At 37.2% G+C, this 16,179-nt stretch overlaps 8 protein-coding genes and 1 non-coding gene across 9 annotated transcripts; 1 reads left to right on the top strand and 8 right to left on the bottom strand.

Annotated features, from left to right (window-relative positions):
* Positions 1 to 234: 234 nt before the first annotated feature.
* CHL4 (Chl4p) lies at positions 235 to 1,611 on the top strand (the record flags this gene model as incomplete). The annotated part of the gene is made up of 1 exon (NM_001180562.3): positions 235 to 1,611. The coding sequence occupies one exon, from the start codon at positions 235 to 237 to the stop codon at positions 1,609 to 1,611; it is 1,377 nt and encodes a 458-aa protein (NP_010540.3).
* Positions 1,612 to 1,678: 67 nt separating this feature from the next.
* On the bottom strand, positions 1,679 to 2,944 carry RMD5 (ubiquitin-protein ligase RMD5; the record flags this gene model as incomplete). The annotated part of the gene is made up of 1 exon (NM_001180563.3): positions 1,679 to 2,944. One exon carries the CDS (start codon positions 2,942 to 2,944, stop codon positions 1,679 to 1,681), a length of 1,266 nt encoding a protein of 421 aa, NP_010541.3.
* Positions 2,945 to 3,254: 310 nt separating this feature from the next.
* CTA1 (catalase A) lies at positions 3,255 to 4,802 on the bottom strand (the record flags this gene model as incomplete). The annotated part of the gene is made up of 1 exon (NM_001180564.1): positions 3,255 to 4,802. One exon carries the CDS (start codon positions 4,800 to 4,802, stop codon positions 3,255 to 3,257), a length of 1,548 nt encoding a protein of 515 aa, NP_010542.1.
* Positions 4,803 to 5,111: 309 nt separating this feature from the next.
* RKM4 (ribosomal lysine N-methyltransferase) lies at positions 5,112 to 6,596 on the bottom strand (the record flags this gene model as incomplete). Its single annotated transcript, NM_001180565.1, has 1 exon — positions 5,112 to 6,596. One exon carries the CDS (start codon positions 6,594 to 6,596, stop codon positions 5,112 to 5,114), a length of 1,485 nt encoding a protein of 494 aa, NP_010543.1.
* Positions 6,597 to 6,929: 333 nt separating this feature from the next.
* HSP78 (chaperone ATPase HSP78) lies at positions 6,930 to 9,365 on the bottom strand (the record flags this gene model as incomplete). Its single annotated transcript, NM_001180566.3, has 1 exon — positions 6,930 to 9,365. The coding sequence occupies one exon, from the start codon at positions 9,363 to 9,365 to the stop codon at positions 6,930 to 6,932; it is 2,436 nt and encodes an 811-aa protein (NP_010544.3).
* A 387-nt stretch (positions 9,366 to 9,752) lies between these two features.
* YAP6 (Yap6p) lies at positions 9,753 to 10,904 on the bottom strand (the record flags this gene model as incomplete). Its single annotated transcript, NM_001180567.3, has 1 exon — positions 9,753 to 10,904. The coding sequence occupies one exon, from the start codon at positions 10,902 to 10,904 to the stop codon at positions 9,753 to 9,755; it is 1,152 nt and encodes a 383-aa protein (NP_010545.3).
* A 934-nt stretch (positions 10,905 to 11,838) lies between these two features.
* SWM1 (Swm1p) lies at positions 11,839 to 12,351 on the bottom strand (the record flags this gene model as incomplete). Its single annotated transcript, NM_001180568.1, has 1 exon — positions 11,839 to 12,351. The coding sequence occupies one exon, from the start codon at positions 12,349 to 12,351 to the stop codon at positions 11,839 to 11,841; it is 513 nt and encodes a 170-aa protein (NP_010546.1).
* Positions 12,352 to 12,642: 291 nt separating this feature from the next.
* Positions 12,643 to 14,331, bottom strand: EXG2 (glucan exo-1,3-beta-glucosidase; the record flags this gene model as incomplete). The annotated part of the gene is made up of 1 exon (NM_001180569.1): positions 12,643 to 14,331. The coding sequence occupies one exon, from the start codon at positions 14,329 to 14,331 to the stop codon at positions 12,643 to 12,645; it is 1,689 nt and encodes a 562-aa protein (NP_010547.1).
* A 1,764-nt stretch (positions 14,332 to 16,095) lies between these two features.
* Positions 16,096 to 16,177, bottom strand: YNCD0019C. The gene has a single exon. It is a non-coding gene; the product is annotated as a tRNA-Ser (tRNA).
* Positions 16,178 to 16,179: the final 2 nt, after the last annotated feature.

The raw sequence follows: 16,179 nt of genomic DNA on the forward strand, positions 1-16,179 counted from the left end.
ATATAAACTGTGGCGTACTAAGCGTACTAAGTAAGGGACGAAAAACCATCACAAAATGTCACGTGCATGTTAGTCCAGTCGGGCAATAGATAGGGACTGTAAATTAAAGTTTATATTGAAATAAACAAAGGTAAATGGTAAAAGATTAGAAGCATAGAAAGCATCTGGCGTTATTTTAGCGGGGAAAGATTTTGGTGGATACTATCTTTGACTAGTATATTTGAGTAGCAATTAATGTCTAACGAATTACGGCTTGAAGATAACTATGTACCAACTTCCGACACACTAGTAGTTTTCAAACAATTGATGAAGCTGCCGGTAACGGTATTATATGATCTTACGCTATCATGGTTCGCAAAATTCGGTGGGTCATTTGATGGTGACATATATTTATTGACAGAAACATTAGACTTACTGATTGAGAAAGGCGTGAGGCGAAATGTTATAGTAAATAGGATATTATACGTATACTGGCCGGATGGCCTGAATGTTTTCCAATTAGCAGAAATAGATTGCCATTTAATGATAAGTAAACCAGAGAAATTTAAGTGGCTTCCATCAAAAGCTTTACGGGGAGATGGGAAACCTTACGTAGTAAAGCTCCAACCTGCCAAATTTATAGAAAATTTACAAACAGATCTAGCGAAAATTTACCATTGTCATGTTTACATGTTTAAACATCCCTCTTTGCCAGTGTTAATTACCAGAATACAGCTATTTGACAGCAATAATTTATTTTTGAGTACGCCTAATATAGGGAGTATAAATAAAGAGTCTCTTTACAACAAGTTAGACAAATTCCAAGGGAAACCATTAATATCAAGGAGACCATATTACGTTGCATTCCCGCTAAATTCTCCAATAATTTTCCATTCAGTTGACAAGGATATTTATGCTAGACTAGTTTTGCAGAGCATTAGTCGAACGATATCAGAAAGAGAAACAATCATCTTCAAACCGGTACAGAAAATACCCGTGAAATCAATACATAATATAATGACTTTATTAGGACCTTCGAGATTTGCGGAGTCTATGGGCCCATGGGAATGTTATGCTAGTGCTAACTTTGAACGGTCACCACTACACGACTACAAAAAGCACCAAGGCCTTACTGGTAAAAAGGTAATGGTTAGAGAATTTGATGATTCTTTCTTAAATGACGATGAGAATTTTTACGGAAAAGAAGAACCTGAAATTAGACGACTAAGGTTAGAGAAAAACATGATCAAATTCAAAGGTTCAGCAAACGGCGTAATGGATCAGAAATATAATGATTTGAAAGAATTTAACGAACATGTCCACAATATTAGGAATGGAAAGAAAAATGAAGATTCTGGTGAGCCAGTGTACATTTCTAGATACAGTTCCTTAGTTCCTATTGAAAAAGTTGGATTCACTTTAAAAAACGAAATAAACAGTAGAATAATTACCATAAAATTGAAATTTAATGGTAATGATATTTTTGGGGGATTACACGAACTATGCGATAAAAATTTAATAAATATTGATAAAGTTCCTGGGTGGTTGGCTGGAGAAAATGGATCGTTCTCAGGAACGATAATGAATGGAGATTTTCAGCGAGAGCAGGTTGCTAAAGGTGGTTTACTGTAGAAAACTACTGTGTTCTGTTATCGCTTCCAATAAAAAAAAAAAAAAAAAACCTATGCAAAAATTTCAGTCAAAGCATAACAAAACGAACCTTTTTTGTACTGCTCATTGAAGTATTTACGGGGCAGTATGGGCACTTGAAAGTAATTGTTCCGTTCTTCGATAATCTGTCTAGCGCCTTTTTAGAAATGATGTGATGGCATGCCAGTGAATAAGGAGGATTTTCTGTAGTGGTTTCCTCCTTTAAGACGGGACAGATGAAGATCGGATGGAAATGAGTCAGAAAATCTGGTAACTTGACATCAAATGGCAACTCATCTTTCGTAGTCCAGTCAACGTGCGCTAACTCCCTGATGGTTTTGTATTTGATGAAAAATTGGAAAGAAATTAAACCACTCAATACTATCAAAAACAAGGGAGAGTCAAAGAAAATATGTTTTGCAGCACAATATTCTTTTATAAATAACGACGTGCATTCTTTTAATTCCTTATTTACTTTAGAATCAATATCTTCAATAGGTTGACCTATTAGCGATTTAGTTAATAATGGTACGACGTTTTGCATTAATTCCTTCTCCCTATGTCTAAAGCAATCCAGGGGTGCGTTCTGTGTTATTTGGTAGTACAACTCTACCGGATTTCCATGCTTCACTATCTGCATTGCTGACAAAGTGTATAAATCAAATTTTAGGGACGATAAAGCCGTATGGTTAGATGATAAGCTTTCCATTTCATTGGAGCACCATTTCAGACAGCTTTCTGTGTCACCCTTTTTAAGATCATGTACGATTTGGCCCATCTCAATAAATTCAGTAGATTCTTTATTAGTAATTCCGTAGACATCTTTTAGATACTGGAAAGCCTCATTTTTATTTCCTAATGGCATGTTGTCTATACTATACCTCAAAATATGGTAACCGATGGCTTCATTAACATTTTCCATTGTCTCTTTCGGTAATTTATTGACATATACGCTATCTATATCAAATTCTTTTAATTTGTTCAGCGTGCTTTTGTTGAAGCGATTCGACTGCTGAGAAACGTACTTTATTTGTTTCTTTACTGAATGGTCCCATTGCCTCTGTGACTTGCTTAGCTTCTCAATAATTAGTTCTCTTTTTCTCTTAAACTTTTGTTTCTCCTTATCACTCAGCTTATTATAGACTTCTGGTTTTGATTCCTGAATATGCTTGTTTAAGTGCGCTTTCAACTTCTTTAATTGACTCTTGAATTCATGAGTATGATCAAGACATTTTTGAAGGTTTGTCTCTTCCAGATTGCTGTCGGTATAAAATTTCGCAAACTCTGTCTCAAAGCTATCTAGTAATTCAGACATCGTTTCTTGGTTCCCTACTCAGTGCTGCATCTCTCTTGAAGACACACTTATCTCATACTGAATGTGTTGAACTTTACCCCTAATAATAGAGATTCCTCAGCTTTTTCCCCGGCGCGACGAGCTTTCCTATGTGTGAAATGATAATTTTTTTAACTTTCTAACACGAGAATATGAGCATCACCTATTAGTCGTATAAATAAATAATTCATAACAAAATACATAAATTGTAATAAATAAAATGTGTTAAAAATACACACTATCATAAATAATTGTCGTGGAAACAACGCCACTCATTTGTTACTTGAGCGTTTCAAAATTTGGAGTTACTCGAAAGCTCAGAAGCATGTTTTGCCTCAGCTACTTTTTTAATTGCCTCAGATAGTCCCTTATCAACACGAGCAAACATATCATAAACGCGCTGCTGTATTTGAGGACAGGCGCCTTCTACATGAATGCCGATGTTATATGCCAAGTTCTTTTGCTGTCCAGGTTGTTTACCCAAAACGCGGTAGAGATTTCTTGCTTGCACGAAATCTACATCACCTGGGGATGTTGCCCAATGATAAGGGATAGCTGGCCCATTCCATACCTCTTGGTGTTGTTGAATGGGTCTGTCCTGTTGGATATACGTGTACGATTTATCGTTGGCCAAATATGTAGGTTCTGAGCCGAAGTTGCCGTTAACATTCATCGGTCCATCTCTGATAGCGGGATTGAAAAATTTAGATGCATATGGACAGTTTACGGGTATTTGATGGAAGTTAGGACCTAGCCTGTATCTATGAGCATCCGCATATGAAAACAAACGGGCCTGTAATACTGGATCAGCGCTTGCTTCTTGGTAAGGAACCGTGGTACTGGGGGCGAAGGCAGCTTGTTCCACCTGTGCGAAGAAGTTCAGTGGATTCTCGTTCAAAACAATCTTACCCACACGCCGTAAAGGGAATTGCCCCTGAGGCCATACTTTAGTCAAATCAAAGACTGAAAATGGTAATTTTTTGGCATCGCGTTCGGTCATTGTTTGAATATAAACTGTCCAGGAAGGATAGTTTCCATTCTGAATAGCCTCAAATAAATCCTGCTGGCAGTAATCTGGATTGGATCCCGCAATTTTGGTAGCCTCTTCTATGGTCAAATTCTTTATTCCTTGATCGGTTTTGATATGAACTTGCACATAATGCCAATCTCCGTTTTTATTGGACCATTTATAGGTATGACCAGAATAACCATGCATACTACGGTAGTTGGCAGGGGTACCACGGTCTGAAAAAAGGATCATTACTTGATGAATGGCCACCTGATTTTCAGGAGTGGTGAGGAAATCCCAAAACATGTCAGCATCCCTTAGGTTGGTTTGTGGGTTTCTCTTCTGTGTGTGGATAAAGTGAGGGAACTTGGAAGGGTCTCTGATAAAGAATACCGGTGTATTATTGTAGACCCAATCTAAATTACCTTCTTCAGTGTAGAATTTGGTGGCAAACCCCCTTGGATCACGAACCGTGTCGGCACTACCTTTATCACCACCCACAGTCGAAAATCTTGTTAGACATTTCGTTCTTTTCCCAATTTTACTAAACATAGCAGACCCGCAGATATCAGTAATGTCATCGGTTACTTCAAAATAGCCGAAGGCACCAGAACCATGAGCATGTGGATTCCTTTGAGGAATATTTTCCCTGTTGAAATGAGCCAAAGAATCAATTAAGTTATAATCTTGCAAAAGCAAAGGGCCATGTTCCCCAATACGTTGGGTGACAAATGGTTCATTGATTGGATTACCAGTGGAGTTTGTCACAACTCTATCCTCTCTTACATCAGAGTAATTTACTTCATTTTTTTCTTGTCCCAATTTCGACATCTTCTAGGGTTCCAAATTTATTTGTAAGTACTATTATATTTATTTAACTTACCTTTTAAATAAACCTACAAGAAATTCAAATGTACGATTTGGACATTACAGTGAAGAATGCTTTCTACATCTCTTTATATGTATGGCGATATCAAAACTGGTTGTTTCTCCAATTCTGTCACTGTGGGGATTTTCGGAGTTTATATTTGTTAAAGCCGTCCTTTTTCGGATTAAGGGACCCCACCAACTTGCGCGGCTAATTCCGGCCAACTTTTTGCATTACTAATTGCGGCTTTAAATAGTGGTTAGAACAACCGCTCACTTCTTCACGCAAGGACGTTTGACAGAGCTTTTTTCTTCCTCTGTCAACTTTCTCTTTAAAATATTAGTTAGCAGCTTTTCATCAGGAATAACCTTGTAATTCTTGTCGATGGTTTCTTCACAAACTTGCAGCGAATCTATTTCGCTTTTCAAAACTCTCCGAGCCATAACATCTCTTAGTTCTTCCCTTGTTAATGAGTTTCCTTTCGAAGGTTTTTCGATAGAAACGCACTTTTTTATGGGGTAATCGGCTAGACGCTTCATAATACAACGTTTCCATGTGGCACTACAGTTTGTAGTGGCGCGGGCACCTTCTATCAATTGTAAACACTTCTTTACAATTCTCTCCACTTGCCTTTCCATTGCTTTTATGTCCAGTTTGCATAAACCTGGAATTTGGCAAAGAATTGTCAAGATTTGGACCAAAAGTATTAGTTGAGGCAACAATTCACCATTATTATAACAATCATATGAATCTAGTACTATTTCTTCACCTTCTAAGAATTCTTGAATATTGGCGTTATTGCGTAAGATATCAATACACCTGTCCAAAAATTCAGTATTCGTCTCAAAAGTCTCTTTTAACGCCTCGACAATATTTTCAAGTAACACTTCTCCAAAATCATACTTCGAACCGTCCCATTCAACATACCCATATCTTCTTAGTAGTTCCGAATTTGGATGTTCTCCGTATATGTTGTACACTTGTTCATTCTTTTCAATATCCCTCAAAGCAACCATCTTTAAACAGTTAGAGTCGTAAGTTAAATTAGCGTTGCATTTACTGGTATCTGCATTCAACATATCAGCAAGTGGAATCATCGATTTCAAGTAGCGCTCATTTTCAAGTTCTTCTTCACTGGTTTCTTCTTCTTCATTTTCATTTACACTACTATCTTGCATTTCCAAATCAAAGGAGTAACTCAATATAATGCTTGCAATATAGGCAAAATTATCAAACTCGAAGGACGTCGCTACACGTGAAAATTCTCCACCAATTTGTTTGATTGATTTAATAATTCTTTCATGCATCTCTTTGGCTTCCTTTTTTCCTATTCTTTCAAGGACAAGTGATGGTTTTAAAAGTTGCAGTTCATTATCATCCCAAAAAATTAACGCGTTCATATCGCTTGGTTTGTTCCAAACTTTAAAGTAAGGCGCCCATCGGCTTCTTTCTTGCAAAACTTCCATCTCATAAAGTATACAGATAATTAAACCTTCCCACGATCCGGTTTCGTTCAGGAACTTATCCTTGAGAGAAGGATAATCCTTTATCAGTTGAGATGTTGTAACGCTTAAAACAGAACTACGAGGTATTTTAAACAATGTTTCATCCTTCTTAATCTTTTGAGTGGCAACTACTGCGCGGCCTTGATTATCACAACAAAGATCTTTGATTTCTATCTTAGGGGATACTTCAATTTCAGCGGTAGTTTTTAACCAGCAAACAAAGTTTTCGGTATCTCTTGAAAAATCATCCATTTTCGCAAACTTTCCCCTTTATTACTAGTCATATTGAAATGATCGTATTAAGCTTTTACAAAGGTAATGAAATTTTTTCATACTCGAGAGAAAAATATGTGACACATGTGTGTATTACCCGCAGTAACTCTCGAAGATTACATTTGAATAATATCAATACTTCCAGACCAATAGCTTTATTGTATTGCCAGGGCACTTGGTACATGTAACATTCATCCAGTTTATTTGATACCAAAAATCTTTTATTTTAATTCTTCTATTTACAAAAGAGAAATGTGTATGTTTATATATGTATTTTCTTGGGAATTTATTATTCATAAACCGCTTGTGCAGTTACTTTTCAGCTTCCTCTTCAACAACTTCGCCTTCTTCATGATTTGGTAGCACGACAAGCTTAGTATCTTTAACCACCACTCTAACAGTTTCGCCGTTTCTAATTTGACCTTTTAATAAGAAAGTTGCCATGGAGTTCAAAATCTGTCTATGAATTAATCTATTCAATGGCCTTGCACCATATAATTGATCGTAGCCTTTGTCAGTTAGCCAATCCTTCGCTTCATCAGTTAAATCAATTTTCATTCTTTTTTCGGCCAAACGATCTTGAATTTCTGCAATTCTAATATCAACAATTGACCTCAAAACTTTCTTGGATAGCCTATTGAAAACTAGAATATCATCAATACGATTGATGAACTCAGGTGGATAGGATCTTTTCATTGCTTCGATAACTTTATTCTTGGTTGCGGTGTCAATCTTACCATCATCACCCAACTTTGTGTCGTTTAATAAAATATCTTGTCCAATGTTTGAGGTCATCACAATGATCGTGTTACGGAAATCAACATGATGGCCTAGGGAATCGGTCAGCTTACCTTCATCCAACACTTGCAACAGTAGTTTGGAAACATCGGGGTGCGCTTTTTCAAATTCATCAAATAAAACGACAGCATAAGGCTTTCTTCTGACAGCCTCAGTTAATTGGCCACCAGATTCGCTTAAGACGTAACCTGGAGGTGCACCGATTAAACGAGAGACAGTATGCTTCTCTTGAAATTCTGACATGTCAAAACGAATCACATTTGATTCGTCATCAAATAGGAATTCAGCTAAAGCCTTGGTCAATTCTGTTTTACCAGTACCAGTAGGACCTAAGAACATAAAGCTGGCAATAGGTCTCTTTTCACTGGTCAAACCAGCCCTTTGAAGACGTACAGCATCAGAAATAGCAGCAATGGCCTCGTCTTGGCCAACGACTCTTTCTTTTAAAGAATTTTCCATATACAGTAGGCGGTCCTTGTCGCCTTTCATCACCGTTTCTGTAGGAATACCAGTCATTTTGGCAACAACCTTAGAAATATCGTCAGAAGTAACTGAATCATGAAGTAAATTTACTTTATCTCCGTCCTTACTCTTCTCGCTTAAAGCTACCTTCTTCTCCAAGTCAGGAATTCTGGAATATCGCAACTCGGATGCTTTAGTGTAATCACCCTCTCTCTGACACTTTTCCAACTCAATTCTTGCTTGTTCCAAATTTGCCTTAGCATTTTTGATAGATTCAATTTCAGCTCTTTCAGCGTCCCATATTTTTGTTAATCTGTTTAATTCATCATTTTTCATTTCTAGGTCCTTTTCCAACGCTTCTCTTCTTTCCACGGAAACAGGGTCGGTCTCTTTCTTTAAAGATTCCAGTTCTATTTGTATTTTCATAATAGCACGATCCAGTTTCTGTATTTCATCCGGTTTGGATTCATGTTGTAAACGTAGTACAGCACAAGCTTCGTCAACTAGATCAATGGCTTTATCAGGTAGAAACCTGTCTGTTATATAACGATTTGAAAGAACTGCAGCAGACACTAAAGCTGTATCAGTGATCCTTACACCATGATGAACCTCGTACCTTTCTTTTAAACCTCTTAGTATAGAAATCGTATCGGAGACGCTCGGCTCATTCAATAAGATAGGCTGAAACCTTCTCGATAAAGCCGGATCTTTTTCAATGATTTTGAATTCATCAAGAGTGGTTGCAGAGATACAACGTAGCCCACGGGCCAGTTTTGGCTTTAAGATGTTAGAAGCATCCATACTACCATCAGTTTTACCTAAGCCAAGCAGCATATGAACTTCATCAATGAAAACAATAACCTTACCATTGGCCTTGTCAATTTCTTCTAAAACCTTTTTTAAACGTTCTTCGAATTCACCTCTATATTTGGCGCCAGCAATCAAAGATCCCAAATCCAAAGCTACTAGATCTTTATCTTTCAACGAGTCAGGGACCTCCCCAGCAACAATTCTTTGAGCTAACCCATCAATAAGGGCGGTTTTACCGACACCAGCTCGACCGATCAAACATGGATTATTTTTTGTTCTTCTTGATAAAATTTGAATAGCTCTTGCGATTTCTTCGTCTCTGCCAATGACAGGGTCTAATTTACCGTCGCGCGCTAATTTTGTCAAGTTTGTACCAAATTGTTCTAAAGCTGGCTTTTCCGGTTGCTGATTGGGATCCATCCTCATTTGGACGTACGTTCTTTTGAAATTGGGCAATCCATATGAGCTCTTGAGGGCGCAGGTTGAAATAGCGACTTCATTTAATGCATTTGTTTTTATATCTGATAGAAGTTTATTGGCTACTCGAGGTCTTGCATTAAAACTGCAAATAGATCTTTTACACTGTACAATAGTGTATATTCGTGGAGTACTTCGCCTTAATAGTTGCGTTCTCTGTAAATATTTTTGTATTGGTGCTTTTGTAGCTTGTCTTAACATATTTAACCTTGAAAGATTTTCACTCGCTTGTTTCAGGGTTCCTGGAATAGATAATAGAAGTCAAACTTTTCATGCTTACATATGCATATATATGTATATATATGTGTGTGCGTGAGTCAGTAACTAGGGGGTTTGATGAGCTTAGATACAATGAATCACAGGGGTTTATTCAAAAAAAAAAGTCCGTGCACCCCCTATTCAAACGCGATGCCATTAGATGAAAGAACACTTCTAGAACATTCTGGAAAATAACAAATTTTATCAGAACAGAATCACACCTTGATTTGTCTGTTACATTAATTATTAAAATTTATATGACCTATAAGGCCAAAGCAAAAAGTTGATCTTCCAGTACTAGAGATCAATATCTGCTCCCTATTTATTGTATTACGTGGCACTATCCGAGTGTCTCCCTACTATTTCCTCCAGGGATCTTATTTTTTTTTTTAGTTGCTCTATTTCATCTCGTTGTTCTTGTTCCTTTCTTTTAGTATTTTCAATATCCTCGATCATTCGTATATATTCAGCGTGGAAGCGTTTATTCTCAAGTTTTAGGTTTTCATTTTCATTTCTTGACATGTTGTGTTCATTTTTTATTATACTATTCTCATTCTTCAACATGTTGTTTTCGTTACATAAGACATCATACTCACTTCTTAACATAGTAATTGCATTCCTTATAGCTTCATGCTGAGCTATTAAAATGTTGTTGTCATTTCTTAATGAATCGTTTAATGATTTGAAGTTATTATTTTCTGCTAGTAAATCGTCAAATATCTTTGATTTTTGTTCGAGATTCTTGATGTATTTTTCTTTCCTTTGTCTAAATGCCTTTTGAGCGGTTCTATTTTGAGCAGCTCTTCTAGTATTTCTTAAAGTTTTGCCTGAACTACTTATGAGTTGGGTGTCTTTATCAGGAACAGGTTTGGTTACATTATCATTATTATCATTATTATCAGCTGAATTTTTAGCGGTATCAGCACTGTTTTGAAAAGAAGGAGGTGCAGTAGTAACACTGGTATTGCGAGATGGGAGGGTTGATAGTTGCTCCTCTGCAATATACTCCTTATTCAAAGATATGCTCTGGTTCGGAAGTCCATTTGGTAAAGGGGGATTTATTTGATAAGGTGCATAAGATATGGAATAACTTTTAGGGGGGAATACCACGGAAGGTTGAATACTAACATGAGCATTTTGAGGTCTGTTGTAAGAAGCTGATTGTTTTCTTTCATTTGAATGCGGAGGGATGATATAAGATGGATGTATAGGACTTTGATGCATCGATCTATAGTCAGACGGACCAGATAGATGCATCAAGTTTGGCAAAGGAGGCTGGATAGGATTGCTGTTAACAGATATGTCGGTGTCCCCATTAGTGGTTGTAGGATTTATTCTATAAGGTAACTTTTGGGACGTGCTGGGCTGTGCAATTTGCGGAGAAGGATGCTCATTTAGATTCTTCTCAGAGGCATTATAAGTAGCCATTGAGCTGCTTCCCTGATTATACATATCGGGACGAATCAACGGAGGGTTTTGCATTTGTCCCTTAGCACTCTTCGTTATTCTGTTGTTTATTGAAATTTCTAGACAAAAGTATATGCTATCGGATTCACGATTGGTGGGGAAAAAAACTCGGTGTTACAGTTTGAGGAAAGATTGTGTTTAATATTGGTTCTGTAGTACACTCCACAATCTCTCAACTCGCATTGCTTTCCAAAGATAGTCTACTCTCGATACTACAAGGCTCCACTAACTGTGTTAACAAAATAAACAAAAAAAGAGATTCTCCAGAAATTAAAAACTTGAGAATAAAAAAAGAAATCAAAAGGAAAAGAAGCAGGGCCAAGAAATACTTAATTAGCGTTTCAAATGCAGAAAAAAGTATGACAGAATGGAATCAAAGAGTATCAGAAATCATTAAAAAGTAATAGTTTACATTTGCCTGCAAACGATTCGAAAAACTTTTATCCACATGCAGTAAAAATAAGTGCAAGACTATGTTTAAAATTACAAAGAAAGCATAATCTTGAACAAAGTTTCTACCCTTCGGCATAATGCAAAGGGGCATTAGCTAAAAAAACAAAAACGGGTACGCTCTTTCTTAAATTCGCTATTACAATTCCGCAGATGCAGCAAGCAGCGAATAACTTTAACTTAAATGAAGTACGGAAAAAAAATTTAACATGCTATAAATCAGCCCATATAAACACCGCCTATCCCCCGCCGAAAAACTAGCCGGATCTATCTAAAGCGCCAAAAATCATTTCGCCGGAAACAAACCGAGAAAAAAATGCCTTTCTCGAAAGTAAACAAAGCAGTACAACTGTTTTGGGTGTTATTTTGTTCCGTGGATTTTACGCCACTGTTTTGCTTTAAAAAAATTTCTCACACAATAGTCTAGTCTCAACGGCTGTGCATAGTACCCATACACCACAATTTCTGACTAATGATCAGCATATACGTCACGTTCTGCTCATCGTGACTGTGGGAGAGCCAGTTCGTGCCAACCGTTATTTCTTGCGTACGCCAATTGTGTGATGCGCCTATCAAAAATAGAACCAGTTATCGTTTCTTTTCTTGGCTCATTGGCACCGTCGTTCCTGGAATTGGTTCCCCCGTTTAAAGAATGATCGAACGCCTGTCCAGCAAACGTCACTACTCCATTACTCTCCAGTTCCATGCCATTGAATAGATTCCAATCGTCTTCATCATGAAAAGAGTTCCAGTAGCGGTTGCTATTTTGTTCACTTGTCATTAATGCCTTACCTTGAGCGCTCTCGCGTACATTAGAATTCCTTTCCCCATCTTGGGGAGCTCTTCCCTCCTCCGCGTCGGTGCGAGTATTATCTTTCATAGCCATTGTAATATTTGCCACTTCGTCCGGAAGCGCCAGTATATCTTGATTCCATTCCGCATATAATATGTGATGTGGTGCTGGTAAATGGCGGTATTGAAAATATGAATCCCTATAAGAACTTGAACTCATAATCGTGGTTGTTATACTTTGCTCACCCCACTTCTCTGATATTATTCTCCCTTCTCTCACGATACAGCTAGGCCACGGCACAAATATGATGTAGTACTAAGATTTTTTTTTTTGAGGTTGCAATTCAGATTGTTGTCTTTTTCTACGACATGCATAGAAGTATATCATATGATATTTCGAACTTTGGGTGCTTTTCTACATAGTGCCTACGTTCTGAGTATCTATAATAATATAATGAAAAGTGTATATATAATTAGCACCATTAAACGCACCACACTGTTGCCGTTTACTTTAAAGAGAAGCGCAAAGAGCGGCAATGGTGATAGCGAGTGCGCATACGCTCGCTTTCCAGGTCAAACTCATATTTTTGATTGGTAATAGCTGCGAAGTTGTTAGTTTATTAGAAATTGCAGCATTCTTACTCTTCCTGGAAGTCGTAGTGGAGGACAAAACCGATGACGTTGTTCTTGGAAATGCCTGTGCTGATAAAGAGGATGAGAATTTTTCTTCGATAGATCCATCTGCTTTGAAGTACGTGTAGTTGTCGAAAGGGGAAGGGAAAAGGTTAGCTTCTTTTAGCTTCAAATAATCCCATTCTACGGCGTCTTCGGTCTTCCAATTCCAAAAAATCCATCCCGTTGTTTTTGACGAATAAGTGGCTAGCTGTGCCTCAATGAATTGTCTCACACGGTCACGGTAATCTTGCGTCCAATCAGCTAAGCTATTTTGGGATATACATGTTCCAACTGGCTTGTCGTTGGTGGTAAACAACGTTGTATTGTAGTATGATCCATCGTAACGTGCACCCACCCCAACACCATTTAGCCAGGTTGCACAATCAGTAATAGCGCCTGACCATTCTCCGACTACTGCTGGGTGAAAAGAAAGTTCTTTGTGGATAGAGTCCCCATAATTGATAATGTTTTCAATACGTGCAAACTGAGTTTCGGCCAATTGCGCATCAGTAAACACTTCATAATGATGATGGTCGACCAATATATCTTGAGAGCTGTAATTTGCACCAGTCAAATTGAAATAATGATGCGATACATTCTGGTAGGTTGGGTTTAGCTCCAAGTTCCAGTGACCGATTCCTTGAAAACCGTCATGAATAACAAACGTAGTGTTGTCACTCGAATTCTGATTTTTCTTGAGCAAGTCAAATGCTTCGTAATACATCTCCGTTATGTCTGAAACATCGATTTTGCCACCAAGCGGTTCGTTGACGATTTGAATACCCACCACAGGACTTTTGTCACCTTTATTTAAAAATGTCTGGAACATATCTCTCCAAATAGCCAGAGTCAGTTCTTTAGTATTATTCAACCTTAACCAGCCTAAATCGCCATAGAGTATTCTTTCACCGGAATTATCGAATCCATTCTGGGATCCAGGAGCACCATGTAGATCTAACCATACATTTAGTTCGTACTTTTGCGCCCATTCGAGAGCATTATTTAAATATTTCAGTTGTAATCCATCACTTACGTATGGATCATTGAAAGTTATGTTATCGATGTACAAGTTTTTATCAGTATTTTGTTTCCACGCCCAATATCCGATGGGGATCCTAACTAAATTGAAACCGTTGGTTTTGATTTGTTCAAAATCATCCTCTGTAATCCAAGTTTTGAAGTGATTATCCAATAAAGTTAGAGAGGTGTTATATCCTAAGGTTTTACAAAGAGTAAATTCGTCGACAATGGAGATATTGCTGGAAGAGTTTTGCTGTTTTGCCAGTGACGTAGCATTACGATATAATGATGGCGTGATATAAGGTTCTGTTACTAGCCAGCCGCCAATAGTAATACCTTTCACGGTGATAGTGTCGTTTGCATAGTAGGAGGCGAATTTGTTTTGTAAAATATTTAGTTCCAAAGGCGATAACGATTCTTCCTTCTCTGTGGTGCCAACGCCTTGCGTGAATTTAGACAGGCATAAAACTAGAAATGCTGAAAAAAAAAACGACTTCAAAGGCATATTAGGACGTCCCAAGTAACGAACGGTCTACAATTGACTATTCTATAGAACGCGCTAAAATCTCAGCCAAGGAAAAGAGTTTTCAAATTTATATAGGCGACGACGTATTCTCGAGAATTTGCGTTTTTCATTGTATTGTTTATTTTCTTCTTTTTTCGCGGGACTTATTTCTTGAACTCTGTCCGTAAATAGAATTAAAGGGACACATTTTTGCAGCGTCCCTGACCTTGTGATGTTTCAAAATAAACGCACACATTATTTTTAAATGGCAATTTCACGTAGTTTTAGTGGTTTGAAAATAATGATAAAATTTGGGCATTAATTGTGCAGATTATCAGTCAAAAAGTGAATCGAAATGTATCCCAATACAATTTCATGTGCATATTTCACTACTACGAAGTGAATATTGTAAAAATCACGTTATGACATAACTGCTTTTAGTAAATCTATAAATTAAATGATTAATAGACATGTACCCGAGGATAATAGGATTGGCGAAACTGGATATTTGTTTGTAGTATCACAGGTTAACATTATCGTTTTAGGACCTTTTTCACTTTGTCTGGTGATCTTGGGGAATCTCTATATCTTGAGATACTTGATTTAATTAGGCCTCCATAACCAGATTATGCATATTCGATTGGCAATGAATAACTTATAACTGAACGAGTTGTATCATTATCGATATCGTTATATATGGTATATCCAGGACTGACAGTCAACATATCACTTGACACTACCTTAAAATATTCAGGATTTACTAGGTATAATAGACAACAGACTAGTTAACGACAAATACTGAACATAGAGACGTACAAAATATGATACTTGTGTTCCTGCCACAGCAAAGTTGATGTACTTAGTTGACTGTATATAATTTTTTTCTTTCAACCTCTGCTTTATCTAACATTATTTGGCATTTTTTTATTTCTATCTAGTTAGATTTTAACTATAATCTGCTTATTCAGTATACAGTGTATTCTCTATTTTATTTTTTTGTTATTTTTACATGTTTTCAATTTAGTCTACTAAGATTATATGTTACAATTCAGGTACTCCGTCAAATAGCCCCCTTAAAATACTGCTTATGTGCACCTGGCATGAAGATTGGTATGATATGCATATGATATGTTCTATTTCTAGGTTTATTGACTCTATGTTTTCTTTCTAAAAAATCTTGAACATGGTCGCGACAGCTACTTTGACAATCATTGATAATCAGCCGTGCGTCAGAACTGAAGGTCTGCTAAATGAGCAGAAGAAGCCAGAGCGTAAAGTTTTCTGTACGAATAAAGAGGGGGGAAAGCCGTATTTTTTATTGAACGACTGCAGAACGGAGGATTATGACTGTTGTTATGAAAATAGCTAATATACAATATATGTGAAACTCCTTCGCAAGTATAATAACTCACATAGTCTTTGCTCTTCGCCATCAGTTACAAAGTGCGCTGCAACTTCCGAAATGCGATAAGTCGTGATGCGGTTACCTCGATATCGAAACCTTCTGTTTGTCCGTAAAATATCGTGTAACACTAAAGCATACTTTTTCTCATCGATTTATGGCTCATCGACCAACCGAATTCTTTGATAGTTAATGTATGCTGCAGGCAGAAGGGCAGCCGTAGGTATAAAAAAGACTAGAGTTCACGATCCAAGCACTATTTGCCATTTTTGTGCCCTTTCAAATTATTCTTTTTTATCGCATTGTCATTCTGGTACTATTAAAGTAAAATTAAAAAGATTGAGGAAAATTTTTGGTAAAAACGACAACTGCAGGACTCGAACCTGCGCGGGCAAAGCCCAAAAGATTTCTAATCTTTCGCCTTAACCACTCGGCCAAGTTGCCTC

Source organism: Saccharomyces cerevisiae, chromosome IV (assembly GCF_000146045.2).
Source record: "Saccharomyces cerevisiae S288C chromosome IV, complete sequence".
Lineage (NCBI taxonomy): Eukaryota > Fungi > Ascomycota > Saccharomycetes > Saccharomycetales > Saccharomycetaceae > Saccharomyces > Saccharomyces cerevisiae.